Source organism: Ruditapes philippinarum, unplaced genomic scaffold, assembly GCF_026571515.1.
Source record: "Ruditapes philippinarum isolate M1 unplaced genomic scaffold, ASM2657151v2 ctg1453_1_1_1_1, whole genome shotgun sequence".
NCBI classification, from domain to species: Eukaryota; Metazoa; Mollusca; class Bivalvia; order Venerida; family Veneridae; genus Ruditapes; species Ruditapes philippinarum.
Window position 1 is genome coordinate 248784 of NW_026854133.1, and position 21440 is coordinate 270223.

The window sequence follows — 21440 nt, forward strand, 5'->3', positions numbered from 1 at the left end:
CTGCGAGTGTTTGTAAGTTCAAAATATCCTTGAGTACCTTGTACGTAGTTTTAAGATATATACTCATGACGGAATTTTCAAAAACAACTTCAACTTGTTGTTTTTTATCTGCTTAATTTAGGTCAATCTGGATATGTCAAATTTGATGGTGTAATACCTTTTACTGAATATTTTATAATAAAAGCCTTTTACTCTTTTGTATATTTATAAAGAATAACAGTAATAAAAAGTTATATTTGCATACAACCAAACTTAAATTATCTTTATTGTTCTTTGTAATAATATATTAGTGATAATCTGGTAGATATTAAGTGTCCTTCTCGCGGAAATGTTCCCTGCACAAAGAAAATGGTTAATGATGCGCGCTTACGTATGTTTCCTGTAAGATCAAAAGTTACGCCGTATTATATCCGTTGCACACATAGAAATACTCAGTTAATATATAATGAATTTGTTTACGTTAATTAGTTATTGACAATAACGTTTACAAAATTTTTCCTAGTGGACCATTTTCATATTAACATTGGTAACGCTTATTCGAACAGAACTGTCAAATGAAGTTTTTCGCCTCTATAGACTTGTTTCTGCGTATGAATTTCGTACCGTAACTAGATAACAGTCTATGAATTCTATTGGTCGATTGTTCCTGGATTTGGTTGCGGAATGCGTTATTTACCTTGAATTCATACACTTCAAAACTACAGATGCGTAACCAACTTGCGTAACTCAAATGTAAGGCCATTTAATACTTTGCAAATAAACTATTCATAAATTCAATATTTGCAATAAAATATATGTCAAAATAATTATCTTTCTGTTATTTTAAAATCTTTCCGTATGGTAACTAGCGTTTTGGCACTTTATTTGTACACAAACATTTTCAGACACCGTGATAGTATGAAAACATACGCAAATATAAGCTACTCTAAGTTATGAGTTCATTCATAGTTGACATGAATTATGTAAGGTTAATATTTTGCATTTGAATAGTTTACTTTCTGTTACAAGGTACGGAACATTTGTAACATATTTTCGCGATCTTTCAAGAATCGTTTCAAATTTTACACAACATATTTATAACACATCTGTATTAAGTTTATTTGGGCAACCATTTCCTAAAGATATAATGTTTTATTAAATCAGTTTGTGTCATTTTTTCAGTCATCTGTAAAAATGGTTTTGTATCTATAGAGGAAACCCTTCAATACTTCTAAGGGTCTTTAGCATTAATTTTACAGCATGGATTTTAACAGTATTGATTATATTAGCATGAAATATATAAGAATGAATTATGATTAGCGTAAATAATTTTAGCATGAATTATATTAATATGAATTATACAAGAATGAATTTTATTAACACGAATTACATTTCTATGAATTATACAAGCACGGTTAATATAAGCTAGAATTATACAAGCACGAAGTATATCTAATAATTTGATAAGCGTAAATTATATAAGCATGAATTATATTCACATAGGTTATAAAAGTATGAATTGCATTAGTATGAATGAGCATGAATTATATAAGCATGAATTTCATTAGCATGAATTATATTGGCATGAAGTAAATAATCATGAATTATATAAGTATATATTTTATTCATGAATCATATCAGCATGAATTATATCATAGAAGTACGAATCATATAAGTATGTATTCTATTTGTTTGAAATACATAAGCATGAATTATATAAATATTAATTATATTAGAACGAAATATAAAAGTATGTATTGTTTTAGCATGTTATATTTGTTTGAATTATATTTGCTTGAATTAAATAAGCATGAGTTATATTTATTTTAATTATATTAGCATGAACAATATTTGCTTGAATTATATTAATATTATGAATCATATTAGTATTAATTTTATTATTATGAATTATATTAGTATGAATTATATTAGTATGATGTTGTGTATTCAGTCCCATGGACATGTAAAGATGTCAAACTATGTAGGCCCTCCTACACTGATGGTGAATACTGGCTATATTCGGAAGTTCTCGGAGGTCATATGGTCAAAATATACTGCGCTGGAATGTCCACAGAAGAACCGCTAGAGTACATATCAGGTTTGGAACATAAATTTTCCGCTTTTACGCTTTGATTTCAATACAATTTCTAGCGGTTAATTCGTTAATTCGAAAAAAGAGTTAGGTTGAAGATAAGTAAATGTCGTGCATATTTGAAAATAATACATCTAGTTTTGTCTGCAATCATTTATGAGTACACGTATGTATTGTGCTAAAGAGAACATCAAATTGGTATTTTCTTAAGCCACCGACTCGCAAAACATTTATCAATATATATCGATTCCTTAACTGCACTTGTGCTATATAAAATTGTCTGATGGCTATTTATATAATGACAAAATTTGCATGTTAATTACCATTTTAAAATGTAATTTAAAGAAATATATAAGAAGAAGAAATAATGACTTATCAATTATATATAAAATCGTATAAATTGATGATCTAAGTTAATCGGGTCGTATTGTAAACATTATTACTATCTATTTCAGTAAATGAAAAAGACAATTATGGATTCTATGCTGGGGAGCCAACGTTAAAAGACGTGTTCAAGAGATTCAGGAAAATACGTGTCAATATCATGGTATCATTTAGAAAATCAAAGTCATGTCATGTTTTTAATTTATCCAAATTAGATATTATTAGGCCCATTATGCCTTAGAAATGCTTTCATTTCTATTTCTCAAAATCTTTAAATTTTTGTTAATTTGTTACGGTTTAAACAAAATAATTTCATTACCACATACATAAACAAACGTTTGCTTCTTTTCTGTTTGCAATTGGTAAATAGCTAAACTATTTTGAATGGAAGTCAAAATGCTACTTTGTTTACATTTTGATACCTTAACGACACATTACTGAGCGTTCAGCCTACTTTCTTCAATTGCCCAAAGAAGTGTGATCCTCGGAAGTATTGGTCACAACAAAATTACATTAAAATTTCCGACTCGGTTTATTTTAGTCTGTACATGAGGGATAGTGAAAAAGTGCAACATCCCTCAAAACCCCTAGCACCGGCTTGAGCGGTACTCAATTTTCAAAATTTAAAAGTGCTATAATCAATGATCCAAAAGGACCAGAAAAATATATCAAGACTGAAGTGAAGTACGGGACACATGTGCTTCGGATTTCTAAAGAGAAAATATGGATTTCTGAGACATAATGTACCTTTTAATGTGTATTTTAATATGTCGAAGATTTTCAAGACTACATGTTCAGTGCAAGATGTATTTATCATTAAGAAAAATGTGCATGCATTGACAAAATAGAAGCCTTTATTTCTTTAACTATAAAGTAACCTTTATGCAATCATATTTCTTTTAACAAAAATATAATCCGAATGCTTTTAAACTTGTTTCTTGAATATCAGCTGCTTTACACGTGTAAGACAAGTCAAGTGCTTTAATTGACGTCATCCCCGCGCGCATGTTATGTATGAGTTGCATTCTTAGAATGTCCTTTGAATGATTCTTCATAGTATAAGAGAAAAGTGCTAACTAAAAATACATATTTTCGTAATCACTTCCCGAAATATCAGTTATATGTTATATGCAAGAAACAGAAATTATAGAATCAAGCACTGGTTGTCGTAACAGGTAAAAATATCTATCTCTCGGGTATCTGTCCAGTGGAAACTCGACAGAGGCTCGTTAACGCAGTTAACAGTTACCCTCGAGCCAGATATTCCGAAAAGAAAAATAATACTTAAAGACTTGATATAAATATAACTGTTTACACACACGTGTAAAAACATTGATAAGCTTTTTTACGCGATTATAATTTCCAGGAGGGGAAAATCATGCGTCATGACTTCATATTCAGTACAAGTACTCCACAAGATAACTCTGATCTTCCCGATCTACCGTATGGAAGAGGCGGCGCTTGTAGTGCGGAAGGATATTTCAGCATCTCCTTGCAAGGTACAGGGCTGAAATTTAGGAATGAGGTATACATATTTCATCTTTTAAGCTACATGATTTCTGATGTAGACTTGATGATTTGCTGTTATTCAGGGACATTTTTATGAAAGTACGACAATAATCAAGTTTCGTATTTATTCGATAAAAACAATAAGCGACAACATTTCGTTATGATGGAACGTAAACAAAAATGTTTTATGACTACAAACATTAATGGGAACAAGCCTTCAATTACATTTAGCCGGTGCTAGGAGGCTTGAGAGATGTTGCATTGTTTCATTATCTCTCATGAACAGACACAATCAAATATATGAAAAAAGAATCCTAAAGAATGCCAAAAACGACAAAATTGCAAATGTTGTCAGCTCGGATGATTGAGTCTGTTCATGGACGGCACTTGAAAGTGCAAGCTACCATCCAAGCCCCCTAGCACCTGCTTTAGCATAAGTCAACATCTAAACATGAATATGGTGACATTTTGAATTAAGTAACATACCCAAGTAAAACAATGCGTGTGTCCTAAATGAGAAAACAATGGGTAGAACTCTAAATAAAATGGAATTTTGAAAGAGGGTCAGAAGTAATGAATCCTGCATATCTCGGACAAGTTGCCAAAGACATATTTAAAAAGCAGGCAGCTCATCCAAATGGTGATTATTTTGTATTCATGTAGGAAAACTGGAACCACGCGACTAGATACCACAAACATGTATTTTATAGCATGTTATAATGAATAGCATTTGCCATGGTGACATATAGGCCCATCGGGCCGGGTGCCTAGTTTATGTTTACTTATATGATATGTATATTTGTAATTATGTCAATGCACATGTCACGATAATAAATAATTTACTTACTTACTTACTTACTTACTTGTACACACAATAATAATAATAATAATATCGTGCTGAACGATCTTCAAGGATCGAAAATATAAATTATTTGATAAAATGTACGGGGCGACTAAATTTGTCTTGATAATATGACAATAAACTTGCTGACGACATCTTTTCTTCTTCTTCATCTTATTCAGGTTGAATGGATTACAGATGGTCATATACCAACAATAACAAATTTTCAAAGAACCATCGACAACAACATGATATCTGCAAACTGTGGAGGTGGCTGTGCCCGGTGCGATCCTAACGGTGAATTGTTTATCGCCTACAACCAGAATGATGGCAAGTTATGCACATAGATTACTAAGGATATTTTTAATTTTTTACAAAAAATAAAATCATACTACTTTTTTGCACTTGGCATAATGAAACAAACGTTTTGATATACGCATAAAGTTTTATTCAGATAAAATTTTCTACTTTGCCTCTTTAAATAATGGCGTCATAATTGAATTGTGATACGACGGTTACTAAAATTCTATTTCATCTCTTACTTCGAATCTACTAGCCATACATATAATTCTCAGACGGATGGTATTGTGCAGAAAAAAGAGGAACATGTATATTGAGTCTTTTTTCAAAGTTGCGCTGGACAAAGTCTGAGATTAACTATGCATTCCATAACTTTATCTAAATTTCATGAAAATAAATATGAATCTGGAGGCATGATGCTTTAATCAACTAGTTTTCTTATAATTTTTATAGTGGTAGCAGACGAGAGTGCCACGAGTCCAAAGTGTGATTGACAGTGACCTTGTGTAATCCTAGAAGCTAATGAGCGACAAGTTGAAAAGATGTGATTTTATTCAGACATTTATACAAACGTTTTTATTTTGCTTTCATTATGGATTGTTTAGGATCTTTTACTAGTGTATTATCTGTTATTTTGAATGTGAAAATGTTCAAACGAAGAGGTTTTATATTTGTATCAATGGTCGACCTCAGTAGTATACATGTTTATCTCCATTGAGGACGAAAAGCCAAAAAACATATATTTCAATTTCAGTGAAAATCATTGCAATGCTTTTCAATCTTGGGTCATTTTTCACAATTAGACAATCATTTTGGAAAAATGAATTGAGCTAATGATTTGAAATTTTGCACACAAGTAACTGTTCTAGATCTGCATGAAATTGAAACATGAATCTCGAAAAAAATATTTCCAGCCCCGATTTTCAAAAACATCTCAGTGGAGTCCCTTTAATGGTGAGCAAAATTTTTGTTTTACATAAGCATAAACTGATTTAACTTGGTCATCAACGCATATATGTAGTAATTGTAGGCATATTCTTAATATACACCGGTCGTTGTCAAGAGAAAAAAACTTAAAAAAAAATTTACTTCTCTCACCATCCATTACATGATATATTTTTTAATTTAAATTTTGCAATTATGGAACCATTGCCGATTAAGAAATTAAAGATGGTATTTCATATAAAGATGGTATTTTTTGCTTACATCAAATAGTGTCCGATTTGAAGCGTAATTTGTATCGTTTGTTGACAAACTTGGCAGTTATATCAAATACTCTTTAATAATATGTCGTCAGTATCAACTATGCATTTTAATGCATTTACACCTCGATATTATTACAATGTATCAATTAAAAGTATTTCAGAATTATAGTTAATCAATTGTTTAGCTAAATAAGTGTTCTGTTGTCCGCATATTAAAGCTTTTTCATTAATTGTGTAACTCGTATTTCGTAATTGCATTGTGTTATAAGTTATATTTAATTCAATTTTCAATTCAAAATCTAATTGCATAAAGCCTAAAGGATTACAATTTAACATTTCATGATATGGAGCTGTGAGAGAGTGCATAAAATGTTTTTATAACAATCGATGTTATGTGTAACAAACATTAGAATTTAAACACAATATATTGCATTGTTTGTCTTGGTTATAATTCATATATACATATTACGTAAATAATGCTGTTCCTGTTGTTGTTTAAGGGGTAAGTATAAGTGTGCTGCTGTTATTCTTGTTTTAGGTGGTGAGTGTCTTGTTGTTGTTGTAGTAGTTTTACGGTGGTGAGTGTAGGTGTGTTGTTGTTTTGTTTTTTGTTTTTTGTTTTAGGGGGTAAGTGTGGGTGTGCTGCTGTTGTTCTTGTTTTAGGAGGTGAGGTTGGGTGTATTGTTGTTGTTGTTGTAGTTGTTTTACGGGTGTGCGTGTAGATAGGTTGTTGTTGTTTTAGGGGGTGAATGTAGGTGTGTTGTTGTTTTTGTTTTAGGGGGTAAGTGTGGGTGTGCTGCTGCAGTTTTTGTTTTAAGGGGTGAGATTGGGTGTATTGTTGTTGTTGTTGTTTTACGGGGATGCGTGTAGGTGTGTTGTCATTATTTTAGGGGGTGAATGTAGGTGTGTTGTTGTTGTTTTAGGGGCTGAGTGTGGGTGCGTTGTTGTTGTTGCTTTCGGGGTGAGTGTGGTGTGTTGTTGTTGTTTTAGGGGTGAGTGTGTGTGTTGTTGTTGTTTTAAGGGATGAGTGTGGGTGTGTTGTTGTGTTGTCGTTATACGAGGGTGAGTGTGTTGCTTTTTTTTGTTGCTGTTTAAGAGGTTGGGTGTGCGTGTATTGTTGTTGTTGTTGTTGTCAACAAATTGTGTAATATATTTCGAACACTGAACTATATAATTATCTAAACACGATACCTAAAACTTGCTTCAGTGTTATTCCTAAAAACATGTATAGTTTTATCATTACAAAAGCATACCACAACATAAGAAGTACAGTTATTGTATTACATGCCTCTGAACTAATACCTTATTTATCTAATAACGGAGCATTTCTTTTAATATGTTTAAAGATAGTTTTAAATTCTTCCGTAAAAAAATAAAACTCATACAAAACGCTTATATTTTAAATCATGATGATTCATATATTATATTTTTTTAAATATAAAAAATAGGATTAAAAAGGACCCATATTTACTAATTTAATTATAGGTAACTTCGACAAAATATTCTAAATCAATCGAAATGTCTAAATGTTTACCTCCAGCCGCTGTGGATTTGTTTGTTGTATGCACTTTAGATATGGTGCCACTCTGGTGTATACTTACGGGCTCATTTTCTCACTGCAATTGCACCGTCCGCTTAGCTCAATATGTAGAAATGTAAATCGGTCGATCCGGGTTCGATTCCTGAACTGTGCGTGCCATTTTCGTTGTGATTAATCATGAAATTCTTTCTACGCTCATTCGCACTGTACATCTGTTCTGGCATGTACAGAAGAAATAGGTTCCTTGTGAAAATGAAGGCATCAAGTACTTGTAAACTGTTTGGCAGCTTGCCAAGTAACGATGCGGGGGCTTTACTATCCTCTGGTAAATTCATTGTGGCTTACTGCTGTAAACAGCAACACCATAATCGCATTCGTACGCCCAGCAAGTTACGCCGGTATTTTACCGTGCAAACAACTTTGATCTGACACATAAGAGCCGCTCAAGTGTCTCCATTGAGTGATTCATGAAATTATTTCTAATCTTAATTACAGAAAGACCATTTTAGCATATTTTATGTGGTTGTTGCTTTCGTTGTTGTTCTTAATGTCAATCAGTGCATAAATATAAAGATTTAATAAATTTTAACAAATTTCAGCCGAAGAAATAAGTTGTGTTATGTAAGTCTTAGATAATGCAGTATAAAATTTTATTTTTCTTTATTTTGTTTTAAAGCATAGCATCAAAAAAAAGAAAGAACCGAATCTTGTTGTTTTACTTTGAGTACCTATAAATAAAATGTATGTATTCTTAAAGATCCTGTAACTCAATTTTGTTATGGTTTAATTTCATAATTATGATGCTCCAATGAAGATTTAATAATATTATAAGTTCCAGAAAGCACTATTTGTAAAGATATTACCGAATTGACATCTCATGTAAATAAAGTAAAGGGGGTTATTAGAAATTTATTTTTTATAAAGTCCGAGCCAATTTTTTCAAAAACAAATGAGTGAATATATTTTACTGATTACAAAAAATGCGCTTAAACATTTGCAGTACATGATAAACATATTCGTAAATGTTTGAAAATTGTTTTTAGTAGAATAATTATATGCCTATAAAAAATCACTGAAGTGTTGTTACATTCTTTATTACAACATACAGGATCTTTAATGATATTTTCTTATTTATCGAACATATATGCTTAAAACTAAATAAAGAGACATTTATTTACTGTTGTACATTTTGTTTTTAAATCATATAAAAGTATCTACGCAATCAGTCATTAAAGCTTTGATTAACTTCTTAACTTCGTTATATCTTTTGTTATTTATCACCATCCTTCTTTAAAGTTAAAGTCAAGAGTCCCAAATTACTACCAGTCATGTGTCTTTTCCCTTATCTTTTACTGTTCTAGCACATAACTTAGTGTTGAAACGGTCTCAACAAAAACGTTAATGTGAAACTGCCAAAATATATAAGTAAGTGTTGAGATGGCCAAGCAAAAACATAAATTGTTAATGTGAAATTGTCCAAACATATAAATTAGTGTTGAAACGGCCAATACATGTACGTGTTGAAACGGCCTCAGCAAAGTCGTTAATGTGAAACATCCCAAACATATAAATTAGTATTGAAACACTCCCTGCAACAACTAGTGTAGGACAAAAGCGTCCCCGGACAAAAGCCCTCTCTCCCAAACATGACAAGGCGGACTAAAGACCTCCCGTGAAAATAACAGGGCGGACTAAAGCCCTGCCGTAAAAATGACTGGGCGGACAAAAGCCCTCCCGTGAAAATAACAGGGCGGACAAAGGCCTTCTAGCAGCATAAACATATATGTACGTTGAATAGCTTGTATTTTCTTTTCAATGTACTCAACATATTAAAATTGTATTCATGAATATATTTTATTCCATGGGCATAAACGTGTTTGTATGAGCTTAAGCACATTCCAGACCTGCATCTTAATAATAAGTGCTAATATCTGTAAGTGTATATTAATTCACGTAAATATGAAAGGATTACTTTCAAACATATATGTTTTGATATTAATATGTTGAGTGCATTGAAAAGAACACAGGTATTTACCATACATATATAGTGGTGTTACGGGAGGGCTTTTGTCCTCCCAGTCTTTTTCACGGGAGGGCTTTTGTCCGCCCAGTCTTGTTTACTTTTTTTACGGTAGGGCTTTTGTCCTCCTTGTCATTTTTGAAGGGGATGTCCGGGAGGGCTTTTGTCCGTTTCCCTGCAAATACATGTACGTTAGTCGTCAGTGGCGGATACAGAAGAGAGTTGACTGTGGGGGGCTGACATATTGGTGGCAGATTTTTACAAAAAGTAGAGAAAATAACATAATGATAGACGAAAAGCGTGTTTTTTTAAGTTTGAGCCAGCATCGCCAATCTCCTTGAATGTACCCCAAGATAATCACAGCCTGATTTTTTACAGTATATTACTATCAAAATACAGAATGTGCCTACTCTATTATTGCCAGCATATTGCCAGCCTATGCAACGGCGTAGATGTGGGAGGAGTGACCCTCCCATGGACTGACGGAATTTATGAAATCTGAGGTTGAAAATAGTGTATTTTCCTTCACTTTCTAAAGCTTTTTGTTGCATATTATTTATTGTTTAATATACAGAATTTTTTTCTTTTTGTTTAATTTTAATTCACGTCATCAAGTTGCATCATAAATATTAATTATTATTATTCAATGAGGATTGTTTCATCAATGAACCTTTTTAGATATAGGGAGAACATTACTATTTAAGAATATTCAAGGCATATAAATGCAACAACCATGTAGAAAAATATTATTAAAACGAGTGACAAATAATTTCAATCTGGCTATGTAAAGGTTTTTAAAATTTCTCGAGCAATTTTAACAATTTAATGCGGAGAGAACTTAGTAAGTTGGTTACTTAAGTTATGTCATGTTAACAGTATGAATATACTTTAAAAATGAAGAAACAGTCAAGTTTGTAGTAAAAGCAGTTATTCAAAAGAAATTCCTTACAATCAACATTGATAAGACCTTTGGCAAAGAAAACAGCAAAACAAAGACAGAAAAATTATATTGTACTTTGTAAAGCACCTCTTTGCTACTACAAGTAGTTTTTACTGTATTTTATAAATTAATCAAGCTTATCTAGTATGCCACTTTAACCTTCAAGTCATCCAAGCAACTGTAAACTAATAAATATCTCAGGCAGGAGATTAACAACAGGATGATATCAATTAAATATTTTGATAAGGGAGTACACCACTGCCAATTGATGATGATGAGGAGGAGGAGGATGTAAGTGAAGGTTGTGGCGGGGATGATGATTATGATAATGATGATGGTACGTCACCTTAGAAACACTTCTTAACAAGACATATAATGCTAAGGTAAGCAAAAAGTATGTAATTGGGTAAACAATAATTCAACTGATATCAAAATACAAATCTTCATCAACAACTCTGCATATTCTGTCCAAAATTGAAATACAGTAGCTATAAATACAAACATTTAGGAAATTGAGCCAATATCTAGGTTTTAAATATGCAGTTTGATCTATCTTTAAAAACTGTAGGAAACCAAGGTCAAAGAAACAAATTGCTTCTGCAACCGTATTTATGGTCAAAAAGATGTAGAGGTCCATTCGACAATACTTCATGCAAAATCTGAGCTCTACTGCTTTCTTTGTCATTGTATCCAATACTCTACACTACCTACTCTACTACTTTTCTCTACTCTACTCTATAATCTTCTACCCGCCCTTTTTCTTTTCCGCTACACTAGACCTCTCCTCTACTCTTCGCTACTCTACTGTACTCTACACTCTGTCCTCTCCTCTACTTTCCTCTGTCTTCTTCTACTCTATTTGACTCTAAGCTACACACCTTTAATTTGCTCTTCTGTCGTCTCCTTAACTATTTTCTATACTACACTCTACACACCTCTGTTCTACTATACACTCTAACCCCAAGCCTCTTCTCTACACTCTACTATTCTCTAACCCCCAGTCCTCTCCTCTACCTTCTCTCCACTACAGTCTAATCTACTCTACTGTTCTCTACTTTTCTTTCCTCTACTCATCTCTAACCTACTCTACTCTTCCCTACCCTCCTCTCCTCTACACTCTACTGAATTCTTCTCTAAAATATACTGCACACCACTACTCTACCTTCCTCTCTTCTACTCTACCCTATTTTTCTCTTCTCTACTCAACATTTCTCTACTCTAATCTACTGTAGTCTTCCCTTCTCTACTCTACTCTACTCTAATCCCTTCTACTTTCTTCTACACTCTTCTTTTCTTTACTCTTCTATTATCTATACTACACATATATACTCTTTTTTTTCGGTCCTCTTCTCTGAAGTCTATGCTTCACATCTCTACTCTCTTTTCCAAGCTTCTTTTTTTACTATCCTTTCCCCTACTCTCCTCTCTTTTTCTCTATTAAACTCATTTCTTCTCTCCTCTACTCTAATTAAATCTACTCCACCTTTCTCTATTCTACTCTACTCTCCTCTTCTCAACTCTATTCTACTCTACTCTATCCTACTTTTCTCTACCCTTTACTCTCGCCTCTACTCTAAACTATTCTCTACTACTCTTCCCTCTCTTCTACTCTTCTTTTCTTTTTTCTATTATATTCTACTCTACTTTTCTCGACACCCTATCCTCCTCTTTTATACCCTACTCTACTCTGCACTTTACTCTTCTGTCCTCTTCTCCCTCTCTTCTCCTTTACTCTCCTCCCCTGTAATGTCCTGTCCTCTACTCTACCCTCGACTCATCTACTCTCACTTCAAATCTCCTTTCCTCCACTGTCCTGTACTCCACAGTCTTCTGTTCTCTCCAATTTCTCTCCCTAAAATTTTTTTTTTTTTTTAAAAATAACAGCTTTAAATTTTTTTTAAAAAGATCTTAACAGAATTTGTAACTCCTATTTAGGATAATTCTAAAATTTAAGGGGTTAAAGAAAGTTAAATACAAAACTTTGTTTTTCTCCTGATTGGGGCCTTTTTTAAAAAATTTTTTTTAAAAATAATAAAGCTTATTGTTAAAAAGGGGGAATAACCACTTTTAATTTTTATGACAATATGTTTTGCATTCCTTTTGGGATTTATGGAAACGACAACAATAAATTTAAAAAATTTTGTAATATGTTAGCTTTATTTAAAGGGTTTTCCCCCTTTTTTTATTTCGGGAAAAAACTGAAAGAATTTAAAACAATTTAGTAAATTTTTTTTAAAAAATTTAAATTGGGGAAAATAAAAATGTCTGAATCAAAGTACTTCGGAAAAATTTAAAAAACAACTCATTTGTTCCCCTTTAAATGAAAAGATGCATTATAATTTAAAAAATAATGCTTTAAAAAAAAAATTTTGAAATTAATTTTTAAAAGGAAAAAACAAAAGCTTTTATAATTAAATTAAAAGAAAGAAAACCAATTTTTTGGGGGCAACCCTAGAGAATTTTTTTTACCCAAAGTTGGCATGCGTGAAATAGTTTTTCCCCGGGGAAGGGTTTTTTTTAAAAAATGAAAGGGGCCCCCCCTGCAAATTTAAAGTGAAATGATATTAAGGGAATAAAATTTAATGATGAAAAAATAAAGAATAAAATATAGGAAAGCTGTAGAAAAGTGGGGTTTTTATTTTTTTGGGGCTGTAAATTTAAAATAACAAATAAAGAAACAGATCAAAAAGTAATAATATACAAATAGAAGGGAAAAAAGTGCTTTTAAAAGAAGAAACGAAATGCCCTACATAAACCCTAATATCAAAACATTATTTTAAATCTGTATTTTTTATTTTCCCTTCGTAAATTTCCCACAAAAGGTAAATTTAAAATTCCATGTCTCAGATGATATTTGCCCAAAAAATAAAATATAAGTAAAGAATTTTTTATCATCGAAAAAAAGAGCTAGCCCAAAGCAACAAATTTCGTAAGAAAACATAAAGTCAAAAAATGGCCGGGAAATTTAAAAAGTGAAAAAAAAAATTTTTCATAAATTCAGCGTTTTCAAAATTAAATTTTATAAGGATTTATTTCTGATTACATATTAAAAGAGGTGGACTTATACAACAAAACTTTTAAATCTTTTAGTTTTTTAAAAAAAATTAAAATTTTACAGAATTCAAAAGGAAAAAAATTTAAAAACACAAAAATTACCATTTTAAAAACATTAAGGGGAAAAACTTCGATTTAAAATTTCTGGGCAATAGTTAAAGATTTTAAGGTTTTAATTAGGGCACCACATGATTAGCTAGTTTGTTGCCGTAAAAGTTTAAAAAGTAAAATAGAAAAAAATCAAATTTAAAAACTGAAATCCAGTTAAAAACCAAAGGAAATATCTAGGGTAAAAACAATATTCTAAAATAATTTTTTTAAATTTTTAAGGTTATATACCTGATTTTTATGATTTTAAAATCGCATTATTTTCAAAGTTAATCCATTGGGGTTTAATTCAATTTTAGTTTTTTTTGTTTTTAAATTTAAAAAAATAAAATTTGTTTTGGGTTTTAATGTTTGGGATTTTTTCAAACGAATACCTGTACAAAGGGGAGTGTTTTTTCAGTTTTCCCAAAATATACATTGATTTTAGTAAATTTTATATGGGTTTTAAAAAATAATTTTAAAATGAATATAATTTGGGCTTAATTGTTTTTTAAAATAATAAAGTGAAAAACCATAAAATTTAAAACTTATGTATTAAAAGTTTTTTTTTGACCTCCCCCTTTTAAAGGGGAAATAAAAGGTTTAAAAAAGGTTTTCAAAGTTTAAAAATTTGTAGTTATCCCCTTCTTTTTTTACAATTTTTCTTTATTTGAATTTTTTTTAGCGCTAAATGAAAATTTTCCCAAAAAATAAAAAAATTCTCTGGGAAATTTAAAATTAAAATAATGATTAAAGTAAAATTAAAAAATTAAAATTCTTTAAAGATTTTTTAATTTTACCAAATTTCTTAAAAAAAATTCCTGTTTCAAAAAATTTAACATTCCAAAATGTATTTCCCATTAAATTTTTAGTTTAAAATAATTAAAATTTTGTATTTTCATTTGTATTGTTATTATTATATGGTGAAAGAGGGGTTATCAAAAACCCAAGTTTTAAAATTTTTGTTTTTGGGGTTTTTGGTTTTAAATTTGTTAAAAATAAATTTTTTATTTTTAAAAGGGGAAAATTAAATTCTAATTAAAATTTTATTTTAAAAAATCCTTTTGAGTAAAATTGGAAAAATAAAAAATTATTTTTTGAAAAAAGGGACTTTATAAAGGGGTAAAAGTCCTAAAATTTTGGCTTTTATAACTCTTTAGTTTAAAAAATTGCTAAACAGGGCGAAATCTTTTAAAAGGTAAAATTGAGTTTTTGTTGAGTACGGTTGGGGGGGGATAAATTCCACACTAACACATATTTTTTTGGCATAAAGGGGTTAAATTTTCTTCCCGTAAAATTTTTTTTATATAGGTTTTAAAACCCAAAAAATTTTAATTCAAAACTTTAACATTAACAACAAAAATAAAAGTAAAGAAAAAGGAAAAATTTTAAATTTTTTAAAGGGCCTGAATGAGGGTTTCAAAACATGCTCTTTTAACCACACTGTCAAATTTAAAATTTTTTAAATAAACAAAGACAGGGAAAATTTGATCAATAATTTTTTTTTACAAACTTAAAATGTTTTAATTCCCAAATTTTTTTTATTTTAAAAAAAATTTTCAAACTCTTTCCCCAAACGTTGGGGGGCCTTTTTGTTAATACAGGTTTTAACTACCCTTTTTGGGAATATAGTAGAAGGAAAAGATTTGGAAAATTTTTGCCAAAAAGTAAAAGGTTTTTTTTTTTAAAAAAATTTTAAAAGGGTTAAATTACAAAAAATGATCATATTCTGTCCTGCTTCGATACTACTAGGTAATCATGCTTGTTTGTTCAAAAACAAAGTTCAAACAATTATATTAATGAAGTGTCGGGGTTATCTATGTGTCGGAGTTATCTGTCCAAACAGTAGAGGAAAATAGTGTAGAGGAGAGTAATTGGAAAGTAAAGAGTACAGACGAGAGTGGAGTACAGGCCAGTAAAGGACAGGAGAGTTGAAGTGAGGGTAGAGGAGACGGGGGTAGAAGACAGGACAGGAGAAGAAAGGACAGAAGAGTAAAATATAGTGTAAAGTAGGGTAAAAGAAGAGGAGAGGAGAGTGTAGATTAGATGAGAGTAGAATAGAGTAGAAAATAGGAAAGGAGAGTAAAACCACCCCCACCACCATCATCATAATCCGTTTCCTCCTCCTCATCATCATCAAAATCATAATAGTTATCATCCATATCATCATTATCCATTCCAAAATCTTCATCCATATCAATGATAAATATTACCACCACTAGGAAAATTATCATCATCAATACTTAAATTATCATCATAACCATCATTGCATTCAACAGTTTAATCAGTATCATTTAGGTCATCAAAACTTTCATACCAATCATCATTATCATTAAAGTTTTTTATGATTATAAGCATGAATTAAGAGTTTTACAAGACGGACGGTAGTGACAAGTAAAAAGGATTTAATATGAGTCATGTGTAAGGGTAAAGAAGGCACTAGTGTTTAAGAAGAAGTGAAGTTACTTTGGTATAACATGTGAATAAGAGATTATACATGTACATAAGTGTTCGGTAAGAGGGAAAAATGATAAAATTGTTATAATAAGACTAATGCGTGGCGCAGCGTCGTTTAAACACTATTTTAAAATGTTTGGGCCGTTTGACACTAACGTGCAAGTATTTGCGTGGGGTATTTCAACACTAATTAAAATGTTTGGGTCGTTTCACACTAACGTACATGTATTTGCATGGGGTGTTTCAACACTAATTTATGTGTTTATGTGTTCCAACAGTATCATATATATTTGGGCCGTTTCAACACTAACTTATATGTTTTTGCCGTTTCAACACTAACTTATATGTTTGGGCAGTTTTAACATCAACTTATATGTTTGTGCTGTTTCAACACCACTATTAATTACGATCTTTTGGCAGTTTCACATTAACGTTTTTGCTGTGCCTTTTCAATCCTAACTTATATATTTGGGCCGTTTCAACACTAACTTGTATGTTTTGACCGTTTCAACACTAAATTATATGTTTCGGCTGTTTTACGTTAAAGTTTTTGCTGGGACCATTTCAATACTAACTTATTTGTCTGGGCCGGTTCCCAATTACGTTTGTGATGAGGTCGTTTCAACACTAATTTATGTGCTAGAACCGTAAAAGGTGAAGGAAAAGACACATGGCTGGTAGTAATTTGGGACTCCTTCTGCTTGACTTTGACTTTTAAGAAGAATGGGGTGAAACAAATAAAGATACACGTCGTTTAATAAATTAATCAAAGCTTTAATGACTGATTGCGTAGATACTATTTCATATGATTAAAACCTTAACAAAATGTACAACAGTACATAAATCTTGACTCTTTATTTAGTTTTAAGCATATTTGCTCGACAAATAATATTAGAAATACCATTAAGTTTACATCTACTTTATTTTTAAGTTCGTAAAGGAAAACAACAAGGTTGGGTTCTTATTCTTGCGAATCTATGCTTCAAAACAAAATACAAAAATACATTAAATATGATACTGCAATATCTAAGACTAAATTAACGAAACTTATGTCTTCGGCTGAGATTTGTTCAAATTTATGAAAACTTATTCATGCATTCCCTGACAATAAGAACAACAGCAGCAACAACAACAACAATGATGCTAAAATGGTCTTTCTTTAATTTAGATATAAAATGATTTCATAAAAACATTCAATGAAGACACTGCGGCGGCCTTAGTGTGTCAGAACAACGTTGTTTGGTAGAATGCCGACTTAACGTGCTGTGGTGCGTATAAAATTGATGGTGGTGGTGTTGGTAGTTTTCAGCAGTAAGCCACAATGAATTTACCAGAGCAGAGTTAAGCCACCGCATTGTTCTTGGGCAGGCTGTCAAGCAGTTTACCAGAACTGTTTGATTCCATTTTCACAAGGAACTGATAACTTCTGTAAATGCCAGAAAAAAGGTACAGTGCAAATGGCCGTAGAAAGAATTTCATAATCATAAACAAAAGTGACCTACACCGTCCAGGAACCAAACCCGGATCGCCCAATTCACGTTTCTACCTATTGAGCTAATTGGACGGTGCAAATGCAGTGAGAAAATGAGCCCGTGACTGTACACCAGAGTGGCGCCATATCTAAAGTGCATACAACAACAACATCCTTAGCGGATAGAGGAAAACATTTACACACTTCACATGATTTTAAGTTACCTATAATTAAATTTGTAAATATAAGTCCTCTTCAATTTTTTTTTATATTTTTATTATCTGAATCATCATGATTTAAAAAATAAGCTTTATATGTGAGTTTTATTTTTTTACTGACGAATTTAAAACTATCTTTAAACACATCTATTAACAGAAATGCTCCGTTATAAGATAGATAAGGTATTAGTTCAGAAACATGTAATACAATTATTGAATATCTTCTATCGCGATATGCTATTGTCATGATGAAAATAGATATGATTTTTAGGAGTGAATTTCACTAAAGCAAGTTGTAGGTATCGTGTTAAGAGTGCTCGAAGTATGTTACACAATATGTTGACAACAACATCAACAACAACAACAACACACCAACAGTCACCCCCCTTAAACAACAACACCAACACTCACACACTAACCCCCTCAAACAACAACAACCCACCCACGTTTACCCTCTCAAACAACAACGTTAACAATAACACTTCAACACTCACCCTCTCAAACAACAGCAACAACACTTTAACACTCATCCCCTCAAACAAGAACAACAACACACCCACACTAAATCAACAACACCAACAACTATTTACATCATATGTATATATGAATAATTACCTAAACAAACAATGCAATATATTGTGTTTAAATTATAATATTGGTTACACATAACATCGATTGTGTTCCATATTATGAAATGTTAGATTGTAATCTCCAAGACTTTATGCAATTAAATTTTGAATTGAAAATTGAATTAAATATAATTTATAACACAAGGCAATTACTCAATATGACAGAACACTTATTTCAACATCTTATATTGCAGTATGCTTTTTTCATGATGAAAATTTACATGTTTTATAGGAGCGAATATCGCTAAAGAAAGTTGTAGGTATCGTGTTTAGATATATAGTTCAGTGTTCCAATAAAGTGCACAATTTGTTGTTGACAACAACATCAACAACAACAACAAAACACCCACAATCACCCCTAAACAACAACAACAACACCCACCTCTGTAAAATAACAATAACGCCTTATTCACACTCATCACCTAAAACAACAACAACAACAAAGCCACACTCAACCCCGTAAACAATAACAACAACACATCCACACTCACCCTTAAGACAACAACAACTACAACAACACATAAATATGCGGACAGCAGAGCACTTATTTAAATTATTTTGCTGAACAATTGATTAACTATAATTCTGAAATACTTTTAATTGATACATAACAGAAAATGGAGATGTAAATGCATGTAAAATGCATGGTTGACACTGACACACAAATTATTAAAGAATATTTGATATAACAGCCAAGTTTGTCAGCAAGAAGTACAATGTAAATACACTAATTGCGCTTCACATTGGACAATATTTGATGAAAGCAAAAATACCATTTTTTGTTTGGCAATTGTTCCATATAGGAACTTTTAGCATTGCCGAATTTAGATTTAAAAAAATATATCAATAATCATCACATGTAAAAGTGATAGAAGAAAATTGTTGATTTTTTTTCTATTGACAACGACCTTCAATTACTGCATATATGCGTAGATGACTGAGTAAAATTAGTTATTAGTAATTATGTAAAACAACATTAAAAGTGACACTATTGAGATGTTTCCGACATGACGGGGCTGGAAATATTTTATCAAGATTTATGTTCCATTTCATGAAGATCTAAACCAGTGACTCGTGTGAAAACTTTCAGATCTTTAGCTCACTTTTTTTTCCAAAATAAGTAATGTAATTGTGAAAAATGACCCGAAATTGAAAAGAATTGCAATGATTTTTACTGAAATTTGACAAAAAAAGAAGACAATTACAATTCTTAACTTATTACTGTGCATATTTCTTTTGCATATCTTTCTGATATAAATGTATCCGTTTTAATTTGTAAGAATTTTAAGTTTATGAGTTAAGACTTTTCGACCTCAGTCGAGATCCTTTTATGTAAGATACATACTACTGAGGTCGACCATTGATACAGGTACAAAACCTCTTCGTTCACAACATTTTCACATTCAAAATTACGGATAATACACTATTAAAAGATAACATATAACCCAAAATGAAAGCAAAAATGAAAAACGTTTGTATAAACATCTGAATTAAATCACAACTCTTCAACTTGTCATTAGCTTCTAGGATTACACAGTCACTGTCAATCACACTTTGGACTTGTGGCACTCTCATCTGCTACCACTGTTGCTTCTATGATAACACAAGTCACTGTCAATTACACTTTGGATTTGTGGCACTCTCATCTGCTACCACTGTAAAAAGTATAAGAAATTAGTTGATTAAACCATCATGCCTCCAGATTCCAGCCTCATGAAAATTTTGACTTTGACTTGCAATCTACGTAAAATACTAAAAGGAGGTCAAATTTTGCAAAAATGGCTCCTACTGCGGTAGTTATGCAGTGGAAATATGGTGATGAATTCTGCAAAATCATTCATAAAGCGAACAAAACTGGTAAATTATTTCTTGAATCTTGACACTTTTTAATATCTCTCAAAATTGTCATGTATTTGAGCCTCAATTATAGACATTTTCAAGTCAATATACCAATTCATCTGATAAATCACAGTTCCGCCACTTTGAAATGATACAAAATGTAAGATTCCAGTTCTTATTGATGTATTTGGCAAAGTAACCTACATAATAAGGTTAAATATTTTGCCTCTTTTTTAACTAAGAAAAAGAATCCGTACTCTTTACGAAATGCATACTTTCATCGGGAACCCAAACGGGAACACATTCCGTACCACTTTTAACTTTAAAATTTGGCCCGGGTTTATTCTAGGGGTTTCCCTATCGAAACTTTTTGGGGGTCCTTTTCCGAAAAGCCCTTCGGATAAGGACAAAACATGTTCCGATTGGGATTTATTCTTTTTTACGGTAAAAAAAGCGAAGGAAAATGCGTTTTAAAATCTAAAGACTTTGGGTCCAGACCCATTTTAAAAAAAAAAAACCCTAAAAAAACTTTTTCCCCAAAAAAACCTTTTTTTTAGACATTCAAACTCAATACAACCGCTAAAAAATTAAGGGAAAATGGGCCAAATCGTTTTAAATTTAAAAAAATGAGATTTTTAATTTAAAAAATTTTAAGTAACCTCAAATTAAAAATTCTTTTTATGACCCCCATTATTAAAAGGAGGAAAAAAAAAGAACTTTTTACTTAAAAATTTAAAACTTTCTGCGTAAAATCAAAACGGGATGTTTAAATTTATGCCAATTGCTTCTTTTTTAAAAAAACATAAAACCGATATTTTTTAAAAAAAGGGGAAAAAACAATTCTTTACCCTTTTTAAAAGGACTTTTTTAAAAAA

General features: G+C 31.2%; 1 protein-coding gene across 1 annotated transcript in view; it reads left to right on the forward strand.

Moving 5' to 3' along the window:
• LOC132739056 (A disintegrin and metalloproteinase with thrombospondin motifs 9-like) overlaps positions 1–11161 on the forward strand; it is a 57876-nt gene extending 46715 nt beyond the window's left edge. Inside the window, exons 4-9 of the mRNA XM_060726707.1 lie at positions 1931–2077; positions 2527–2618; positions 3822–3980; positions 4988–5135; positions 6935–6937; positions 11058–11161. Coding sequence (XP_060582690.1) covers positions 1931–2077; positions 2527–2618; positions 3822–3980; positions 4988–5135; positions 6935–6937; positions 11058–11161 — 653 coding nt within the window. The remainder of the gene's footprint in view (positions 1–1930; positions 2078–2526; positions 2619–3821; positions 3981–4987; positions 5136–6934; positions 6938–11057) is intronic.
• Positions 11162–21440: the final 10279 nt, after the last annotated feature.